The 19,504-nt window shown below is 46.9% G+C and overlaps 1 protein-coding gene across 4 annotated transcripts in view; it reads right to left on the bottom strand.

The window, feature by feature from the left end:
* Nucleotides 1-1,002: 1,002 nt before the first annotated feature.
* Nucleotides 1,003-19,504, bottom strand: part of srgap1a (SLIT-ROBO Rho GTPase activating protein 1a) — a 75,416-nt gene continuing 56,914 nt past the window's right edge. For 2 of the 4 annotated variants that reach the window (XM_030096320.1, XM_030096322.1), the window contains exons 15-22: nt 19,297-19,431; nt 16,543-16,648; nt 16,128-16,352; nt 13,738-13,817; nt 9,105-9,285; nt 6,577-6,714; nt 3,474-3,843; nt 1,003-1,531 (exon numbers count right to left, since the gene is read on the bottom strand). In XM_030096320.1, coding sequence (XP_029952180.1) covers nt 1,136-1,531; nt 3,474-3,843; nt 6,577-6,714; nt 9,105-9,285; nt 13,738-13,817; nt 16,128-16,352; nt 16,543-16,648; nt 19,297-19,431 — 1,631 coding nt within the window. In that variant the 3' untranslated portion in view covers nt 1,003-1,135. The remainder of the gene's footprint in view (nt 1,532-3,473; nt 3,844-6,576; nt 6,715-9,104; nt 9,286-13,737; nt 13,818-16,127; nt 16,353-16,542; nt 16,649-19,296; nt 19,432-19,504) is intronic. The other 2 variants (XM_030096321.1, XM_030096323.1) reach the window with 1 other exon arrangement.

The following is a 19,504-nucleotide window of genomic DNA, read 5'->3' as shown; positions in this document are numbered from 1 at the left end:
AAAAAAAAAGAAAAACAAAGGCAATATTCCCCCTCCCACATCACAACATATTGATGGATGCATTCAAAGTTATTGAAGTAGTAGTGGTTCTATCCAATCATCACTTGTTCAGGCAATATCGGGGGGAGAAAAAAAACAAAAAACGGATTGATTGAATCCAGCAGAGCGGCGATCACACAGCGGGTGGAACGTCTTCCCAAAACAAGCTGCAGTTTACATGCCAGTGGAAAAAAAAAAAAGAAAAGAAAAGCTAACTGCTGCCAGTACTGTTAACTGATTAACAGAGTGCCGCTAATAAATAAGTTGTTACGGGCCCTTCTTTCAGTCCAAACTTCTTTTTTTTTGCCCAGCTAGTCACAGCACCTTTTAAAGAACTGAATCGTTCAAATCAGTCACACCACACACTCGGAAAGGCTATTGAAACTGCTTCACGACACTTCCACGGGCCGTTCTAGAAAAACGCTAGTAATAATAATAATAATAAAAAAAAAAACAACCTGTTGTCGGCGTTCCCACTGTAATCACGGCAGTTGGACTCATGGAGCTCTGATTCAGTGGTAAACAGAGAGCTGCATGCACCGGATTTTGTTCAGAGTTACACAGTTCATTAAAGTCTGTAAACTAAACTAACGTTTACATTTCCTAAAACCTCGAAGGAAGCCTTTGTGATTTGTTGTTTGAATCCATCTGAAAAGCTACGTTAGATAGAAACCTAACCATATTACAACTATGGATTTGTCTGGCCGACAAATCGGACTACACTGGAATTCCTAAGTTTTCTTTATAGACGCCCCTCCGTGACCCCACCGTGACCCCACCGTGACCCCCGTCCCCGCCGTGCTGGCTGCTGTGTCCTGTTGAATCCTTTAAGATCTTCTCCATCTCAGAAGGCGAGGGGTCACAGGGTGGACGAGGTCCTGGAAGTATCTGACACGGGGAGACGTGGCGGAGCGGCATGCTGACGTCCTTTTACCCCGAGGAGCTCCAGGTTCCCCCCCCTTCTTCCTGAATAACTTTTATCTCATGAGGGGATTAAAAAAAACAAAAAAGATCTCCCTTTCACAGTAAAAGCCGCTACTTCATCAGCAGACCAGAAAAAATAAAATTATTAGTTCATCTATGAAGAAAAAGGAGGTTACATGGTGCAGGACTTGTCCAGAGGGTCCTGAGGAGACGTGGGAGGGGGCTGTGGGGCCTGGCTGGACTTGGGGAGGACCATGGGCTTGGGCCTCAGCGCCGGGGGCTTGAGCTGCACCCCCATGCGCGGCGCCACCACGGGCTTGAAGGTGCTCATGGTGTCGCTGGAGGCGCTGGTGCTGCGGCGGATGGGCGGCTCGGCGTTGGCGGTGGGCCTCAGCATGACGCCGTGGATGGGGCTGAGGGACTCGCTGGAGCTGGCCGGCGTGGGGCCGCTGGACGGCTGCCGCTGCTCCAGGGTGTCCAGCACCACGTCGGGGGCGTGCTTGGCCGAGCTCTGCCGCTCCAGCTCACGCAGCTCGTTCAGAGCAGTGTTCATCGTTTCCTCTATGTCCTGCAAGAGACAAACAACAGCCTGTATCAGAGGGGAGGGGCCGCTGGAGGGGGGGGGGGGGCACATGCAGCGTTTCCACACATGCTGCAACGAAAGCACAAAACACAGGCAGCCGCCATGCACTTTGACCCCGGAGAACAGGAGTAACAACAACAACCCGTTTGATTAACGCAACTTTTATCATTAATTCAACAATAACTGATTGGTAAAAACTCAGTCTCCCAAAATTTTGGGTCATTTGCTGCAAATACATAATGTAGCATGCAGTGATTAATGTATGATGTATAGATTTTTTTTTAACAAATTTCATGCAAGAAAACTTTCTCAAAACAGAAAAAAAAATTATTCTGAATTCCTTTAATATCTTGAAATATCCTGAAATAATCTGTAGGTTCCAGGTATTTAAAGCGATACTTCAACATTTTGGCAAATTGGCCCATTTAGCGCAATTCCTTAGTCATTTCGAACAGCATGCTTACTTTGTTTGTGAGGGCGAGCTGTTGTTTATTCAGACGTGATTCTGGGAAGGTTTTCGGGATGGACACAATGGAGGTGAACGGTATTTTTTTTTTCCCCCTCGTCAAACTCATCAAATACACAATCCAACAACCCCAAAACACTTTGGTGGACACGTTATAATCCGCACATTCACTACGCTGTGAAATATTAATGCAAAATTACCAAATTGAGTTGTTTATGCGAAGATTGCTAAGACGGAACTACTTACTAAACATGGCGTCTGGGAGTAGTGATTTCAAAAGAAAAAGTAGTTCCCAGTATTTGCTTCAGTGTCGTAACGCTACAATATTATTTGTTGGTGTTCCACAGCGTAGTGAATGTGCGGATTATAACGTGTCCACCAAAGTGTTTTGGGGTTGTTGGATTTTGTATTTGATGAGTTTGACGAGGGGGAACAAAAATATCGCCCACTTCCATTGTGTCCTTCCCGAAAACCTTCCCCGACTCGCCTCTGAATAAACAACAGCTCGCCCTCACAAAAAAAGTAAGTATGCTGTTCGAAATGACTAAGGAATTGTGCTAAATGGGCCAATTTGCCAAAATGTTGAAGTATCGCTTTAAGCAAGAATCCCAAAATGAGAAAACGGAAGTATGACTGTATAAGCTAAAGAAAGAAAGCACCAGCTCCCAGAAACATTCAGCATCTGACAAAAAAATCGAAATCAGCACAGAAGGCAACAAAAAAAGCTTTATGTCCACTACCTTGGTTCCAAAAAAGACTAAATCCGACATTATTATATAAGAGTCTGAAAAATGCTGCTGTGGCTGCATCAGGACAGAAATGCACGGCAACATAAAACCACCGGGTCTTAAATCTGTTGAGAAAAGTGCCGAGTGATCCATAAAAGAGAGAAGAGCGCAAACGACAAGATTACGATTTAACACCAACAAGACGAGAAGTGAAAAGTTAACAAAAACTTCACCGAGACGGGCTTTTCCCAAGAAGACACCCAGCATGCATTGCACATGCAGAAGGACGGTGGAGGGTGCTGCTCTTCACCGGCCCTCGTCCCTCTGCATGCTTCAGGACAGCAGCGGAGATGCAGAGATGAGCAGGAGTGTTCATCTGAGCACGTCTCCAGGAGGCAGACAGACATCTCGGCACAGTGGAGCGTGCTCTCTGTGACCTCTGCTTTCTGACAGGCGCATTTTTCAAAAATTGGAGTCGGCTTGAAAGCAGTAATATACGTTTTGTGCCGGTTTCTAGCTGCGGTTGCAGTCGAGGAAGAGTAAAGAGTCCCGGTTTGGACCTGTGCTCCCTGCTGTCTGCCCGTGAAGCTCGTCTCTAGCGTGTATTTAGCACACGGACACAGTTGCAGCCAGAGGAAGCAGAAGACAGGGACTGACTATGTTTTTACAGGGCGGGGCAGGGCTTTGATGGTGGAGGGAGCTGCGGTTGCGTCGCCGCTCGTCCCGCGCTGACCTGTGCGATGGTCTCCGGGTCCAGCGCCTTGCCGCCGTGGTGGTGGTGGTGGTGGGCGTCGGTGAAGCCCGTGTACTGGCCCGAGGAGGTGGAGCGCCGGATCGGGGGGCTCTCCATCTTCTTCAGCGACTCGTGCCGGCTGATGTTGGTGAGGCTGCCGTGGCCGGCGCGCCGCCGCCGCTCGGGGCTGTCCATGGGCATGTGGTTGCGGCTCCGCAGCATGTCCCGCGGGCTGAAGTGGCCCAGGACGGGCGAGCCCATCTCCGGGGTCCCGCCGTGGCCCTGCTGGGAGGTGTGCACCATGCAGTGGACGTCGCTGGGGCGGGCGGGGGGCCGCCGGGACGGAGGGTCCGACCGCTTCCGATGCCTGCTGGGAAGACAATGAAGTTACACATTAACTGGCAGCACTGCAGCAGAAGAAGAAGAAGAAGGGAAAGATTTATTGTCAATGCGCAGGACACAACAAAATGATGTGAAAGAACATCAAATGCATCTCGGAACCCAAATCAGAGCCAAAACCAAACTTCTTTCTGATGAACCTCTTCAAAAACTCAGAAACAGCCCGGATTTGAATCTAATGCAATTAATTTAATGATTCATCCCCTTTTGATAGCTGAATCTGTGTAATGCTCTAATTCAAAACATCTGATAGCAGAGTGGATTAGACCGAGCCCGCAGTGAATTCCCCCGAACCGAAGTGACTCTTTCCGAAGGCAGAGGCGGAGGAGTCTGGCCCCCCGCCAGAGGAGGGAGGAACGGCTTCCATCGCAGGCTTCCTGAGAAGCTGCAGCTGGTTCAGCAGGGCTGTCCTCGGCCTGAACCTGCACCGGGATACACCACACACACACAAACACACGGCATGCCTCATGCAGCTGATCTGATGCACACTGAAGAAATTCGGCTCTCTGGTTGAAAAGGTAGAAAAAAAATATTTGCCCATCTCAGCGATCAAAGTTTCTCACCCCCCGTTCGACACTGTGCCGTACTCTACTCCTCCTGGAAAGGCCGGCTGAGCCGCACATCCTCCTCAAAATTCAATCTAGTGAATTTTGATGGCGGAGCAGGACACGGGAGGAAGGTGTAGGTTTGGACACGACTCGTGTCCGGACCTTCACCTTCCTCCCGTGTCCTGCTCTTTGCTTCTCTGCCTGTTTCTTTGTCAATAATACTGCCGAATATCTACAAAACACCAGAGAGTTAAAAACATTCATAAATAAAACAACTAACATTATCATGAGGCTGTCACTTTTCTCATTTGGTTTACTCTGAAGTGATGACAACATGAAATATTAAATCAATAACGTGCGGGAGCTGATATACGCCACATCAAGCACTATAATTAAGTTTTTTTTGTGTGTGTATTGCTGTTTCTCTGCAGAGGAAGTATATTGCTCATCCTTTAATCACTTTTCAAAGACAAATGGCTTCAATTGGAGGGTTCACGTCGGCCTAATGAATGTTCTCCGAGCCATTATCATTAAGGTTTGCAAGCAGCTTCATCACGCGGCTAAACAAAAAGCAATAATGAGCACGGATATGAAGGGCTGCGAGGGTACCGGAAAGTATTATTCCAGATCTCCTGACCGAGTCAACACACACACACACACACACACACACACACTGACGTATCTCCCCTGTCAAATCATTCCATCAAACAAAAATGACTGATCTGCTTCATCAGAGAGTCTCAGGTCAATCCAAACACAACTCTGATTACATAAGGCTCCCAAACCAAACCAAACCAGCATTTCCTGCAAAAAACATAACAGGAAACATGGATTACCGTGTGCAGAAAAACCTTCCCTACTGCTGTTGTGTTTACTGATGAAACCTCAGACATTTAGAAATAAGGAGACAGAGGTGGAGTGGTGCAGAATTCTGTGAGAATATAAATATATATTTTCACTGCAGTGAGAAATCCTGAAAAGTAAACAAGTGCAGGAACCACTGCTGACCTGCAGGTGGAGCAGTCTGCATTCACAAGGCAGAAGTCCCACTGGGACAGAGTGTACTACAACACTACTGCAAGTGACAGCTCACCCTCCGCTTGTCACGGATTCAGCTAATAATGCAACATAAATCACAGGGCATCCGGCAAGTCACCGCCTCATCAGGCTAGAAAACAAAGACAGCTGTGGCAGCAGGGTCAGCGCGTTTCCTCACAGAGAAACACGACAGCGTCGGTATGATCGCAACGCCAAACTCTCCTCAAGGTCCTTCAGCTGAGTGTGGTCTTGATTGAGGACACCAGCAGAGAAACAAAATATCTAAATAAAGCCCAGGATATAAATGATTCAGCACTTGTGAAGACTGTCTGAATGGAAGAGCAGAAAGTGAGGGGGGGGGGGTTAGAGATAGGAGGTGGGGATCACCTGGGAAAAGACAGAAACATCACCGTGGAAGCCGCAAGAAGGTTTATGAGGATGATTCTTTCAGATGGGTTCATCTGCACACCAAACATTTCCTCGAGCATGATTCATCAACATTTCAACACCGAGGTGGAGGGAGTAACAGCGCGGCTCTAAATAAAACAGCGCTCACTCATGTGCTTGGCAAGAAAGCGGCCGCAGACGTTTCAAGGTCGCCGATTCCAGCGCCAGAGATGAGCGGCTGAAGTCGGGAGCAGGAGACAAAACACTGGCAAGCAACCAGCAGACACTGCCAAACACACTGGGGTGTGATTGGGTGTGTTTATATGTGTGTGTGTGTGTGTGTGTGTGTGTCCTCTCGGTTGTGTGCCAACCCTCCATGTGAATGACTACAACAGTTATTTAATCCTCATGCTTTGTGTCTTGAACAGGCTGAGCTCAGAGGACGACACCGATCGGCTGGAGTTCAGCTCTCTACTGACCATGGAGCTGAAAGAGGTGCGAATTCAACATCCTGAAGCTACTGTGCTGCACTGTCCTCCATTTACTGAACAGACAAAACAAGTATATGGCCGTTCATGTGGACGGACGAAGCTGGATTGCTATTACAGTGACTGTCAGCTCTCAATCTTCTACGTCCAGGAGAATCTGGACAGGAAGTCGTGCACAGCAATGACTGTATCGCTGCTTCAGTGTGTCTCTGATTGGGGTTCAACAATGGTGGAAACGCCTACCTGGAGATGTAGGCCTCAGAGATCCTGGCGTCAGTGGGCGAGCTGATGTCTTTTCCGGAGCATTTCTCCTCCCCAGCATGGCCGCTGCTGGCCTCGCTGTCGGCCTTCTGACTCAGAGTGTCTGAGAAGTTGTCATCTCTGGGACACAGAGACAGAGTGACATTGAGACGTGGACAGAATAGGCGAGGAAGCGCCACACGTCCCCAAAAAAGCAAATCAAAAAAAAAAGAAAAGAAAAAAAAGGAGAAATCAGCAAATCAGTCAGTCCTTCATATTTTACACTATTCTCCAGTATCAGTGTTTGATATCAGTTTCCCTGCGAGTCAGCATGGCCGCCTCGCTCCCCCGGGGTCCCGGCAGTCGGATGACTCACAGTCCAGAGCCGCTCAGTATGCTGCTGATGTACCGCGCCGGCGACGCGCACACACGCTCACAGCGCAGCCAGCTGTACGGGTATCATGGCGGCATGTGACTGGATACAGGGTACAGTTGGTGCCTGTCAGGTGGCGGTAACCGGAGCTTCGGAACCGTCCTGCTGAAGCACGGCCACTTACTGAACGTATCCACATGAGCGCACACGGACAGAGAGAGAGAGAGCAGGGACGGAAAGCAGGCGCGGCAGTAAACATAAATTCCTGACGGAAGGCGGCACGAACGCTCCGACTGCGGAGTCTAGAGAGGAAACGTCCTGCGCTGAAGTGGTCTCTTAGAAAGGCTTTATTTTGGGATGTTTTATAGGACGAGTGAAGATCACGAGCCTCTGTGCTCCCGCGCTCCGCAGCCTGCTCTGTTGAAGTGACGAGCTGCATGTTGCCACACTCAGGGAACAACCTGTACAGCTGTAAATTCCCCCGCTCTTTCATTAACTAAGGAGACGTCCCATCAGCAGCGGCCCTCCTGGTGAATTATTGATAAAGGCCCGCTGAAGGGACGGCGGCGGGGAGAAAGACGAGAGGAGCCGGGAACAGGAAGCCCTCCTAAATAGGCATTTTGTCAGCCGGCTCCTCTTTTCCAGTGGCAACGAGACGGCGGCTGCAGTCCATTAGGCACCTGCAGTCGCCGTGACGGGGCGCGTGCTTGTTAGTGCAGGAGGGCGCGGGACGGCGACATGAGGGCTGCTTAAAGACCCCGGAGATGGAGAGCGCTCCACGGCTGAGCGGCGACGACAGCGGCGGGCAGAGACAGATGGGGCTGGGCGTTTTCTCTGTGGAGTGATGGCTCGCTCTCTTCGAGCAAAGTCAACAAGGACAAGCATGTTGTTCAACCCACAGGAGCATCGTCCCAGGGATACCGTCTCCCAGGCTCTGAACAGGGCGAGCAGCAGGTTAACAGCCTGAGTAAAACTATTAACTGAGGAAGTAGAAAGTACTCAAAGTGTTGATGATTTTTTCAAAATTATACCATTTAAGTAAAAGTACCATGTAAGTTACCTAAATCACTATAAAGAGACTGTGGAGTGACCTGAATTGCTACAAGCATGTTTATACTGTTACAGATAAATCAGCTGTTTTTCATGCATTCAAACAGAGTGACTTTCTGAGGCGCTGGTGACAATGAATGAACTGGAAGAGATATTATCCTGCGCTACTGAGCTCCAGAGAACGTTCGACAGCAAGATCATCCATAGGATGTTGCAGGAGGATCGCGACCTTCAAAATACTCAACACCACTGTGGCTGGGAATGAAAATAATAACTGGTTACTAGTCGAGGCGTGTTAAACTCATCCCAGTTCAAGGGCAACATATACAGGGTCATTTCATCTCGAGCCAGAAAGGTGCAATCATGCCATAACAACCTATATATTTAAACTTTGAAGTGTTTCTTTGTTGTGGCACAAGCTGTGTTTCAAAAAAAGTCTATATTTTTCCAAATCTAAACAATCAGTACAAAAAAAATACTGCAATATCAACATAAAGTCAATTTTAATGATGCAAAATACAATGCAATGACATTTTTTAAAAACTGCAGCTGACAGCAGGGCTTTGAGGCTAACGCTAGTCTGCTAGCTTTCATAGCAGCATAAGTGATATCTCAGCTCAGTTCTCATGTTTGTGTTCTGTCCACTATCATTACAAAAGCTGTGTTCAAAATCCAAAGCTTTCTTTGAAATTTTCAGAATCTGCCTTGGTGGGTTCCTGGGCCGGACTGGAGCCTAATGCAGACCAGTTTTGGCCCACGGGCCTCATGTTTGACACCCCTGCTCTGGCCCGTGTGCTAGGCTTGATTAACCAGTTGGTAAAACTATCAAGAGTGTATTTTAAACAAAGAAAATGCTACTGTTACTGCTTCTATGTGTGAGAACACTCCATGCTGTATGCAGCCTCTTTTTGCTTATAAAACAAACAAAACACAAACATATCAACAAATTCAACATGCATAAAACAGGATTAGGCTGCAATGACACCCTTATTGTGCGCTTTATTATACATATGTGATGAACTGATTGAGATATACGTTCATTATTATTCACTGTGAACTTTTATGAAAAGAGTAATCCAAACCAACCGGACACACAGGAAGTACTCACATGTCCTGGACGACGATGTACTGGTGTGGCACCAGGCCGTCGATGCCGTTGTGCCGCCCCTCCCACCAGTCCTCGGACGCTCGCTGGTACAGCAGCAGGGAGGCGCCCTTCTTGAAGGACAGCTCTCGAGAGGAGCGCCCCACGTAGTCGAACTTGGCAATCGCTTCAATGGGCTCGCCCTCTGTCAACAGAAAGAGGATTAGCCGGGGTCAGACGGGGTCAGGTCAGGTATGTAACGCGCGGCCGCGACGTCAAGCCGAGACGCCGATTATCACAGACACCACAAATTTTTAATGGCTGCTCCGAACGTCCCCTGGAATCAAATTCTTCCCCGCCTGTCGGCCGCGATTCGGGACGGTCCAGCGGTGGGATGTCTGCGCACGTGACTGCACGTGCGCCGAGCCAACTGGTTATTTCAGTTGTGGTCAATCGCGGTGCGGCTCCACAGGAGCAGGGCAGGGCCGCAGCAGGCCCCCGGGAGCTTTAGCAGGGTATTTATGGAAGCTTTTCAGAGGAGATCCATATGGCTCAGGGGCATGTCGATCACTGCATGGATCATTATACTCCGCTGATAAATCGTCAGTAACTCACCAACAGGGTCCATAGACACACATCTTAATTTCATATTTAATACAAGTAATATGTATTTTCTGTTATACTGTTTTCTGTTTTTGTTGTGGAGCTACAATCTAAAAGAAAAGCAACATCTGTGGATTCAACAACAGCCACTACTTCTCAAAAGGTGCACGTATCCAAGCTAATATGCATGCGCTACAGCAGCACAGGGCTATAAATAGCTTCTTTATTCCTCCCTCGCTCCTACCTTTGCCCTCCTTCCAACACACTTTCTCACTTCAAGTCAGACAGGGGGTCCCTGGGCAGACACTGCCTCACCTTAACAAAGGCTCTGTCTCTATATATGAACACACACATACACACACACACCTATCTTGGCTATGAGTATCCATCATGATACATCTTAAACAGGAGACCAACAGTAGTTTGCAGATAAGAAATGAAGGTAGAGTGCAGGTTTCTTCTTCAAGTTTATGCATTTTATTCCTTTTTTTCCTTTACCTGGGTTTAAATTTCCAACTGTTCTTGCATCACTTGGTTGTCAGGACTGACAGGTCGGATGTGATGTGATTCAAATGAAATGTGACAAGCTGGAATTTACCGTTTGAATTAATTGGGCTGCGCTGCGGCGGACGGGGCCGTTAATAAAGTTGACGGCAGCCCGATCAGGATTTCTCCTCTTTTATCCTCACTTTCATTCACCTCTGCACGACCGTCCACCCGGCCATTCATCTTCCCCTGATCTCCAAATGTTTATCCAGGGCGCACGCCCGCTTAGCGCCGCAGCGACGCCCCCGCGGCGGCGAGCAGCAGGCCGTAAACGCAAATCTCAGTGTGGTAAAAGGATCCTCTCTGTCCCGATGTACAATTAGGACTGAAAATTGCTTCAGAGGCAACCACCCGAGGTCGCGCACACACACATGCATAAACACCCGCTCACCGCCCCACGCTGAGGCCGGAGTTAAAGAAACGCTGAACCGTGAGAGCCGCGGGCCTGTGGTGTAAAAGATACCAACTGTCAGATGCCTTACACAAGCCAGTGGAGCGCAGTTGCTGCGGATGTAGCTCTGCATCGATGTTCACACACACAAATCGGAGAGCAGAAGCCGAGTGTAAGCTACGGTGGGGATCAATACCACAAAAGAAGTTAAACACACAATTTTCTCCTCTGTTCTCCTTTGAGCTCAGTAAAACACAAGTGTGAATCTGCAGTGCCAGAGAGAACACCGCTCTCCGCTCAGTCCAATACACTTCCTCTGAACACGTGCAATCCAATATGAGCAGCGTGCGTGCCGGGGCACTTGACAACAAGGACATCCTGATGTACGTTTGTAAAGCGAGATATAATCAATGCGCTGTTGGTTCACCTCTGACCTTGAGGGTGAGTTTACCAGCAGATAGGACGTCAATGTATCGACGGTGCGCGAGAAGTGCCACTCTAAAAACAGACAGTTAATCTTCCGGCGTGACAAGCGGTCTCTGACACCGCCGTGTGTGTGTGTGTGTGTGTGTGTGTGTGTGTGTGTGTGTGTGTCAGCCCCTCCTGCAGTCGTCCCATGATAATGAGTAACATCATGCAGCGCACAGCCACTGAAGGACAGAATCAGCTGAGGCTCGTACATAAAGTAAACCAGGGGTGTCAAATATAAGGCCTGTGGGCCAAACCTGGTCCGCTGAAAGCTGCAATCTGGTCTTATGGATTGCCACCGTTTCAGCGGTCGGGCTCACTCTGGATTAAATTCGGCTGCATGTGGCCCCTGAACTAAAATGTGCTCGAGCACATGTGATAAAAATGTCTAAAACTAAACAATTATGAATAAAAATGACTACAATCTCAACATGAGGCAAATTTTAAAGATACCTTTGAGTGCAAAATTATTGGAATGTCCTAAATTTCTACAGCTGTTGTATGATGCAGGTCTTGACAAACTCACCCTGACTGCATGACTTCGAGGCTAACACTAGTTAGCCATGTTTCCTGGCAGCATCACCAATACCTCAGCTCAGGTTTCAGTGTTGTGTTGTATTCACTACCACCAAAGAGCTTTGTTAAAAAAAAAGAAAAGAAAAGAAGAAAAATCATTGGTTTCATGGGCCAGATTGAAGCCTCTTGCGGGCCAGTTTTGGCCCACGAGCCTTATGTTTGACACCTCTGCATTGGGATGTCAACCCTAACCCTAAAATGAAAAACCCATCAAAACCTGCCAGATATGAAAAGCTGAAGTTATGTTGGTAAAAGAGGCAGACACATTCAGTTACTACAGATCTTTTTTTTTCTCCAATGTAAATCTATGTTAAATTTACAGAAATCCAGTCAATGCAGTATCAAAAACGTGAAATCTTGCAAAATTTCACTCGGAGTTCTAAACTTTCAAGAGAGAGTCATTAAAAATGTATCCTATTTTGAGGTTTGCATGAAATTTTACAAAGTGACTCAACAGGAAAAGAGGTTTGCTTTTTCTGTCTGGGATCCACATGAAGTCATGGAAATTTAAAAATAACGGACAATAACTTGATCGCTGTTCAACACTCTGCAGGGAGGAACTCGGTCAGAGAGGACATCCTCCCCGTCTGAGAGGGATTTCTGGAAAACAATCTTCTGCACACACACACACACGCGCGCACACTGCCGCTGCAGTGTGTGTTTCACACAGCGGGAAAACATGAGGACGACGTGTTGAATGTGACGGCGGAGTGAAGAACAAGTGACGTCGGGAGGAGAGCCGGACTCTGCGGAGACTGATGATGAACGATGACGTGGGGCCATGAAAACTTTTCAGTGGGTGTGAGGAGGAGACGGGATTGGGGGGTATCGCTGTCACCATGGAAACAGGCTCAGAAAAGTCTGTTACCAAGGTAAGACAGGAAGACTTGGTTCAACCGCAGGTCGAGCATTGTTGTGTTTTTTTTCTCCCCCTCTTTCTAAGTCTGGTCATTTCCCACCAGTGAGCAGAGAATAAACTTTATTGTGTTTTTCTTTTATTTCCTTGTTTCTCTTCCTGGTCTCAGTTGACGAACTGTTTGATTTTGACCCCTCTTGAGTAGATCTATTTCACACAAACAAAACCCCACATGGATGATCACTCGGTTAAATGTGTAGACAGGAGTCTTTTTATGCGTTTCCACGTATTTCTCTCAAGCGTACTGAAATATCATGAACCACAGAGAAAACACAGCCTGGGTAATTTTTTTAATCTTTTGACACATGTAATACACATAGAAGTCTTCTGCAATAACTTTAATCCTGTATGCATTGTTGGTAAGTGCTGCTCACTATTATCTGTTTGTGTTGCTGCCATATAGTCACAATATATTGTGGGGGGGGACCTCAGTCGAATTGAAAATTGAATCCAGGTCTGCTGGGAATGTCATGAAACATGATTTCTCTCTGGAGGAGTCCAGCCGGACGACCACCGTGGAATTTGTGAGATGGGAGTGCGGAGTGAAGCAGACGCATTAGAATATGAATGGCTGTCAATCAGAGCGAGCGCCGGTCCCTGGCCCTTCAAGGTTAGCGCATTTAACAGGCTGAAAGAGCGGATTAGCCACCCTGAGCTGTGGAGAGCCGGCTTTAACCCTTCAGACGAACGAAGCACAAACAGAGGAGTGCAATATTTCACTCTACAGGTGTTTCCAATATCTAAGGGGCCGCACCGAAACACAAGAGGGAGAGAATACTGAATAAAACCTGAGCTCAACATTTATCTGAAACAATAACCTCACCCTGAGTCAGACTGGAGCTTTTTTTGAATTTAGATTCTTAATGTTGCTATTTCTTCACCTGCACAGATGTTTGTTTTGATCGGCCAGATGTTGACTGTCAATCATCAGGGTCGCCACATGACAGGAAAGCTTTCTAACTTCACAAGCACACACACACACACACACACGATTAATAATTATCTTAAAAATGATGCTGCCACACAACATGAAGCCCTAAGAAGGAAGGAAAATCCTACATGTGCTACAAAATTTTAAATAGTGTTAAAAAAAAACAACTTTTTTAGAAAAAAACAAACAAAAATACCATTTCTAACCGCAATTTAGAGTGACTCACCATCCTCGCTGGTGTGTGTTTCCGTCCCTCCCTCGTTGTCCACCTCCTCCAGGGCTCCATGCTCGCTGTAGGGACTCTCACTGTGGACAACAGGACGTAAACCGTCAGGGTCACAGCCACTACAAGAGTCAGGGGTCGCAGGTCAAGACACCATCCACCGGCATGTTTTTATGAATTCACCTTGGAAAAAATGGCTTTGAGGCTAATTCTAGTTTGCTTTCTATTTTGGCAGCATCTATGATATCTCAGCTCAGGTGTCAGTGTTGTGTTGTGTCTACTACTCTTTAGAAATTAGTAAAAAAAAAAAAAAAAAAAAAAAAAAAGTCTGTTTTTTGTCCATTGGGCTTCATGTTTCACACCGCAGGTCTAAATACGAGTTTTAGAACATCTCTGATGACAAAAGTAGGATCATGAACAACCAGAGCTCCCTCCTCTCCAGATAACCCCAGAGAAAATCCTCACACTTCATGGTGCACAGAGGAAGTTCAATCAGCGGTCATGGCAAGGACTCTGTGAGATCCTCTTTTTGTAGTGGGCCTCTTTTCCAGGCACCATGTCATCTCCAGATGACCCCTGCCCCCTGCCGGGACCGAAGCGTGTCCTCCCATGCTAACGCGTCTGCGGACGCCTCCCTGAGACGCAGGATCCGCGGGGCTTCGCGCGATTGGCTGGAGGGACACGGCCGTGCTGAGACCGGTGATTAGCTCCAGCCTGGGATAAACCCCGTCAGGAGGCGAGGCGGCGATGCGGGGGCAAAGCAAGGCGGAGACAGATAAAGACAGGAAGAAACAAGCGATAAGCTCTGCCTGCAGATGTGTGGCTGGCGAGGAACCTCACATCTGACCTGCTGGACTGCAGTACGTGCCTCTGCAATTCAGCTAATCGCCCAGCCAGGTGACCTCCTCCTGCTCCCCCCGGCTCCGATTGGGGTCGTTAAAGCGATCGTTCCAGCCTGTCTCACCTCCAAACGGCGATCCGTCACGTGAAACACGCAACCGCCACGTCTCGCTCCTCAAACACAGACGTCTAATTGGTGGATGTAATCACTCATATCGACTTTACTCACGTACTACTGTCACAGCTGCACACACACACAGACACACACACAGACACACACACACACACAGACACACACACAGACACACACCTTCAGCGAGAACTCAATGAAAGAGGTTTGGCTGCATGCCTGTTCCATTCACAGTAAAATAAAATGGAACGAGAAAACCAGCGACATCTGTTTAAGTTTTACACCAACATCTGCACAGCTGCATTGTGGGGAGTTTCCCACTCACTTTTAATTCTGCATCAGGTCTGAGCTGACCTGCAGACAGCAGTGACTGGAAGGCCGTTTGAGTTTAAATTACTGCCCACAATCAACCGAGAGGCAAAAAAAAAATTGGGTCAATTCAAAGAATGAATTGGTCCACATGTAACACTGATTACAGGAAGACGTGGCCCCAACCTTCAGAAGAGTCACATCTGTGGAAAAAAAAAAAATCTGGTTTGATGAAGGCATATATTTAAAACCATTTGAATGAAATATTTTCAAGAATTGTGTTTTGGGGTCAAAAAAACACTGGACAGGTTTAACAAGTCATGAGAACTCAGATTCAGCTTTGAGAGTCTGTCTTTTATTTGTGTCTGTCTAAAAAAGCTCAACTTGGGTTTAAAAAAGTATTTTTCAATACTTTTTTTCCCTTATTGGATGTTAAAAGGTTAACAGAGCAACTTCGCAGATGTTTCCTCCTTTCAGAGAGTTTTTTATGCAGTCTGCAGCAGGGGTGTCCAACATAAGCCCTGTGGGCCAAAACCAGCCCATAAGAGACTCCAACCCGGTCCACCAAACCATAAAAGGAAATTCTAAAAATGTCAAAGAGAATGTTTTATTTTTTAAAACACAACACAACAAAAAGCAGCTAGCAGACTAGCATTAGCCTCAAAGCCGTGCTGTAAGGGTGAGTTTGTGAAAACATACATAATGCAACAGCTGAGCTGTTTTTTTCGACGACTGTAGCAGAAGTTTTCATTAAAATGGGCTTTACGTCAAGACTGTAGTAATGTTCCAAAGAAACTGCTGGTTTTGTGAAAACAGACATTTTCTCACTGCCATCCAAAGCATCTGAGATGCATCAGTTTCAGGCCTTTAAAACGCAGCTGGCTTGTCGTCTTCCAGGTACGATCATCATGTGCTGCACCCAACATTTGCAGGCACCTGACGGAGTCAGTCACACTGAATCCAGTGTGTTCCAGATTGCTGCCATGCAGAATTCGGCATAACGCCTGGAGCTGGACATGAGACTGTAACGATGACCGACCCCATTTTCAGGAAAAAAGAAGGCCACTTTCACAATGAGACCAACACGATATGTTAATTTTGTCGCATTTCTCACCAGTAGTCTCCACCCGCCATGCACTTCTCATAAATGGGTCCGTCCAGTTCTTTGGCGTCGGGGAAGATGGTCTCATGATGGATGATGATGGTCTTGATGATCTCATTGACGTGCGCCTGGCAGGAGACCTGGTCCTGGCTGTCTGGCGTGGGCATCAGCGTGGGACCGAAGCATATGGCCAGATTGTAGGGATCCATCATGTTCTCATCACTGTACTGGGACAGGCTGGACAGGGGGAGGGAGCCATGAAGAATGGAGAAAAACACAGGAATACAAGGAATTACAAACGAGCCTCTGGGAAAGCATCTGGACGGATCACAGCTGACGGCGCGAGCGGCTACGTCTTATTAAGCCGAGGGAATGCCTATACGATGAGATAATGGATGCATTTACTGGTCAGTGTCTGGAAACTCACTGGTTGAGGAAGGCGAAGAGGTAGCGCATCACGATGAGAACGGATCTGGGAATGGTGAGGAGGATTTTACGGATGTAGAGCGCTCTCTCATACAGATTGTCTATTCCTGCAGCAGGGAAAACGGACACAGAAGACACAACTTTAAAGAAGTAAAAAGTTTTTTTAAATAACCACATGAGAGGAGACACTCACATGCTTAAAGCAGTCATTCACAACACCCACTGACTGACATGGGTCATGACCCCAGGCATAAACAGCCGAGCCGAGCAAATTACTCATCAGAATTAATGTAAACCTCAGCAGGACAAGGAGAGATTAACTCATGTGATATGAGGGGTGTGTGGTGATGTTTGACGGGGCCACAGGAAACGGACTGACACTGTGGGAGTGAGCAACGCCACCGACGAGTGAGAAGAACAAGTTTCACCTGCACCGTGACTCAGCCTCATTTCACGCTACATGGACCTCATGAAGTCAAGCTGCATGATCGACATGCAGAAATCAGTTAGATTTATTTTTTTTAATTCTTTATAATTTTTCTGCTCATATGCCATCAAAATCCAAACTACCGTACCCAAACATATTTGAATATTTCATAATACCAGATTTTTTCTCCCCTAATTTTTCAAAGTAGACACCATATTTTTACAATCAAAACATCTAAATTTATGTGCTATGAGACTAGAGATAACTGACAAAACACGAACCCTGCCATGATTTGTCAGATGCACACCAGTAATTTAATTGTTTCACTGAACATGCAAAGCATTTTTCATTTTATCATCGTGCAAAAAGAACATCAAGGGTTTTACAGCCCTTTGAAAAATAACAGAAATGCAGGGCAAAATGACACGATTGTGTTGAATGCCTGCAGGAGTCTATCAATCAATCATCTGAATGGAGTGATTTACTGACGCGAAAGAATTAATGACAAAGCTTCTGACACAGGCATCTGTGGAAAAGTCGAAATTCTTTTGTTTCTTTCGGTTTTATCCATTAAAATATAATTTTAGTAACTGTGAATATTTGAAGGAAGAAATGCCACACACTGGTTTTTCACAGTCTGTTCCTGGTCGTCTCTGATTTGAGTCCATTCTGGATGATATTTCTCTTTATGACAGATCTGGTCTCCCTGAAGTGACGCTGTCAATCCATCTGGACCTCATTTACTTTCACGTCTTTGTAACATGTAACTTATTCCATTGTGTAGATTTTGAACCAAAGTTTAACCTCTTATAAATGATTTGCATACATCTGATCAGTAGTAAGAACACATGTAAACATTCAAGTAATAAAACTCCCTGTACTGAACAAATGTAAGCAAAATGTTTAAAGTATTGTATTTTTTTTTCTTTATCTTGCTCATGGGTTTGAACCTTTATGTATTTTATCACTATATCATTAGTTCCACCTGAAGCAGCTGGCTCTCCATGCTGGAGCGGGGACGGCGCTGGCTGCTAAAAATAGCCGCGTCACCCTCCAGCCACTCTGCGCCATCTGGGATTTGGGCTTCTGGGATACTTGTGATATATTTCATTTTTCATGAATGCCTAACTAGGCCTCTGTGAGGCTCTTCACAGGCTACTATTTAAAGATCGACCGCAACGCATCACCTGCAAACATCCACACAGCGCCGCGGCTCAAAACTCCAAAGCGAAAGACGCCGCGGACCAAAGGAACGGAAATGTGATCCCTTCGCCGCTCTGAGCTGCTCCATATGGAAGGAGGATTTTTAATGCGGAGCCTGCTGGGCGCTCGGCCCACACTGCAATCACTGGCATGTTGAGCCGGGGAATGTAAACAGGGAATCCCCGTCACTCATCCAGCACAAATGTGCAAAGGTACACACACACACACACACACACACACACACACACACACACTTCTTGCCAGTAGAAAAAAAAAAAACAACACACACATGCATATACGACACATACAGAGACCAGCAAAAGGCACAACAGCGTCCAATTGTTCAACAGAACTGAACAACCCCCCCGCCCCCATGCATTGCCTTTAAAGATCATGAAAAGCCACACAAAGAGCGAACTGATCCGTGATGTGACTCACAGTTAAAACCACAATGTGACTATTCTAGACGGCGATTCGGCCGAGCGCTGCGGACACGTTTAACATTCCTCCGCAACGCTGTAAGCACGGACGGCTTTGTGCCACACATGGCAAATAGCCTCCCGTCTCAGCAGTCAAATGCCACAGAGCGGCGCGCACGCAACAGGCGAGAGGGCCGAAAACACCAGCGGTCCAGCTGTTTTGACGGGAAAGCAGAATTTACAAGTGGCAATGACTAATTTCAAACTTACTGCCAGTGAAAACGGTGAAAATAAGAGTCAGCGCTCTGTTCACGCCGCAAATAAAACCTTTTATGAGAATGTTTATCAGGTGCAACTGCAAAATCTGCACCGTTTCGGTGTATTTCTGAGCGAACGCCACAGACATTAAAGCGGCGGCTCGACGGGGAGCAGACAGAGGCTGTGGGAGCGAGCTCAAGCTTTGTTTCTATTTTCCGGTGATTCTGCAGGTTGCACCCAGCGAGGCGCAGTCAGTCCATCAAAAAAGTGTGTGATGTGAAACACATGCCGAAAGCCTGAGTTGTCAGGACTGAAAAAGTACAAAGGAGTGCAGAAGAACTCTCAGTGAATACTAATAAATTTAAAGAAATCATGACTGAACAAATAAAAACAATAACAGTCAATATGTCACAAACATTCAACAGGAGGAAGAGTTGAGCGTTCTTACTGATGCATGAGAGCAGATCATTAAACCTCTCTTTGGGGAAAAGTGGATTTTCCAGACCCCGGAAGTAGAGTTTGAGAACGCCAGCCACTGAGTTGATGTCATGATTATTCTCGTCGTCTGTCAGGGGGTCATTTCCTGAAACACAGACGAGAAGCTCGGTCAGTAATACAGCTTTACTGAATAAAAGCATCGCTCTGTGAAACACGCC

This window comes from Salarias fasciatus, chromosome 7 (genome assembly GCF_902148845.1).
Source record: "Salarias fasciatus chromosome 7, fSalaFa1.1, whole genome shotgun sequence".
Classification (NCBI taxonomy): domain Eukaryota; kingdom Metazoa; phylum Chordata; class Actinopteri; order Blenniiformes; family Blenniidae; genus Salarias; species Salarias fasciatus.
The sequence above is the reverse complement of the archived record's forward strand: the minus strand, read 5'-3'. Positions and strand labels throughout refer to the sequence as shown.